This window comes from Trichechus manatus, unplaced genomic scaffold, assembly GCF_000243295.1.
Source record: "Trichechus manatus latirostris isolate Lorelei unplaced genomic scaffold, TriManLat1.0 scaffold00244, whole genome shotgun sequence".
Taxonomy (NCBI): Eukaryota; Metazoa; Chordata; class Mammalia; order Sirenia; family Trichechidae; genus Trichechus; species Trichechus manatus.
The window spans coordinates 704,475-707,022 of NW_004444180.1; the positions used below are offsets into that span (position 1 = coordinate 704,475).

A 2,548-nucleotide genomic window follows, 5' to 3' on the forward strand; every position below is an offset into this window, starting at 1 on the left:
AGCAATCTACGCTTCCCAGAGGAGGACAAGACTCTCTGAAATCCAAGCAATCTACGCTTCCCAGAGGAAGACAAGACTCTCTGAAATCTAAGCAATCTATGCTTCCCAGAGGAAGACAAGACTCTCTGAAATTTAAGCAATCTACGCTTCCCCGAGGAAGGCAAGACTCTCTTCCCCAGCAAGGGTGGGCAGGAGCAGCCGTCTGCGCTGCCCCTGAGGATCCATGGGCTCCACCAACCACCACTTTGCTTCTCTCTCCTTCCCTAAAAACCCACCAACTGCAAACAGCTAGTGAACCCTACAGGTGAGTTCGGTGTCCCTCACCACTCAGCTCTGGAAGAAAACTGACAGCGTCCCCAGCATAGAGTTCCTGCTCCCGCCTGCCCAGTGGGAGACCTGGACTCGCTCACTCAGGTCAACCCCAGCAGGCCCCCCGCCCCTCACCCCCCACCAGGCCCTGCCTCTCCTGCCCTCCTCCCTGGATGGGGAAGGGAGCGGCCACCCCCACCTCACCTCTCACCATGCTCCCTCACACTCCACACTCCAGAGGGATGGGACAGCTCAGCCACCAGGGTCCCACAGAGACAGCTCCAGCCTCCCTCACCTGCACTGACCATTCCTGATGCTTCCACCACTGGGCTCAGGCCCCTTTGGGATGCCTTTCCCCAAGCCTCCAGGCCAACATTCTAGAATGCTCTGTGCCTAGGAGGGACCCTGGCACGGAGTAGGTGCTCAAAACACACTGGTTGAATGAATCCTGCACGTGCTATTAACCCAGCACTTACTAAACTGCGCTGAAACTATCTGTCGGCCTGTCTGTTTCCACAGCCAGACGCAGCTCACCCACCTCGCGGCTGGCACCAAGCTCCAGCCTACGGCGTGGTCGGGCTCGAGAGAGCCAGGGTGGAGTGGTGGGCACAGTCGGAACATAAGGTCACGTCTAAGGATAGCTCACACCACTCTTCCCGGGTGAGGAGGTCTTGGAGAGACAACGTCCTCAGAGTTACTTACATCTGGGAGTTACATGACCCGGTGCTTCACCAGAGCCCCAAACCCTTCGCTCACGGTCACAAGGGCTCCTCACCAGGCCCTGCACACACTAGAGGTACAGGGGCGGGTCAGGCACACCGCGGGACTGAGCAAATGCCCATTGGTGAACACGCTAATCTACACCTGCTCAGCCTCATGCCACGGCCAGGACCCAGGGCCACTGTCCAGCTCAGCCCTAAACCGGGGCCAGGACTGAGATCCACTGTTCAGCTCAGCCCCACACTGGTGTCAGGACCCAGGGCCACTGCCCAGCTCAGCCCCACATTGGGGCCAGGACCCAGAGCCACTGTCAAGCTCAGCCCCACACCAGGGCCAGGACCCAGGGCCACTGTCCAGCTCTCAAGCCAGCTAAGCTCCTAACAAGAACCATGTCTCCAGGGCAGCAGCTGGTCAGGTGGCACGCTCCCAAGGGAGTGAACACAGCTCAAGTGCCAGTAAACGCACACAGTGTGGGCACGCAGTGTGGGCGCGTGGTTGCCTTCCACCAGAAGGGCTGTGATGCTTACTAGGGAAGTTCCTGGTGGGAGAGGAGGCGGCTCCTCAGAGCATGCGGGGTCCCACCTGAACTGCCCTCAGCTCTTGGGACATTCTCGGTGACCAGTGATGAACCCACGCCCCCTCACCCGCCCTCAGGCTCCTCTAGGGCAGGACCCACACCTGAGCCTCTTGTGTCACCACCACCCAGGATGCATGGACGAGAGCATGGGTAGGGCAAGAGCCTGGTGTTAAGAAGGTTCCAGAATAGACACACAGTGAAGGGTAGGACAAGAGGAGCAGAGCTGGACACAAGTGGAAGGGTGCAGGGAGGTGTGCAAGCAGGACAGGGCTGGGCTGGTTGTGCAGGGTAGGGGTGCGGGCAGGTGTGCAGGCAGGACAGGGTGGGCCTGATCACATGGGACAAGTGTGTGGAGCAGGTGTGAGCAAGAGAGGGTGGGGCTTGTCATGAGAGGCTGGCTGTGCGGGACAGGTGTGCAGGCAGAAGGAGCGGGCTCGTCACGAAGGACAGGTGTGCAGGTAGGAAGAGTCAGGGCTGGTCACGTGGGATAGGTGTGCAGGCAGAAGGGGCGGGCTCGTCATGAAGGACAGGTGCGCAGGAGAGGCGTGCAGGCCAAGTGTGCAGGCAGGGCTGGTCACTCGAGGCAGGTGTGTGGATGTGCGGAACAGGTGAGCAGGCAGAAGGGGCGGGGCTTGCACGGAGGACAGGTGTGCAGGCAGGAGGGGCGGCGCTGGTCAGGCGGGACAGGTGTGCGGACCTGGTCATGCAGGAAGCGGGAGCGCGAGCCGGCACTTGCCTGCGAAGGCGGCGGCAGCGGCGGCCTCGTCGGGGCCCGGCAGGGCCTCAGCGCCCATGTCCATGTGCCCGGGCTCGGCCGCCATCACCGCCACGGCCGTCACACGTCGCGTCTCGCGCTCCGCCTCCGAGTCGCCGTCCTCCTCCGAGTCCTCGTCCCTGCTGAGCACCGGCTCTTCCGTCTCGCCTCCCGCCGCGGCCGCGGCC

General features: G+C 62.0%; 1 protein-coding gene across 2 annotated transcripts in view; it reads right to left on the reverse strand.

Annotated features, from left to right (window-relative positions):
• The window catches only part of DEAF1 (DEAF1 transcription factor), a 50,584-nt gene extending 48,067 nt beyond the window's left edge, over nt 1–2,517 (reverse strand). Inside the window, exon 1 of one of the 2 annotated variants that reach the window (XM_012559412.2) lies at nt 2,343–2,517. In XM_012559412.2, coding sequence (XP_012414866.1) covers nt 2,343–2,427 — 85 coding nt within the window. In that variant the 5' untranslated portion in view covers nt 2,428–2,517. The remainder of the gene's footprint in view (nt 1–2,342) is intronic. The other variant, XM_023724380.1, reaches the window with a different exon arrangement.
• Nucleotides 2,518–2,548: the final 31 nt, after the last annotated feature.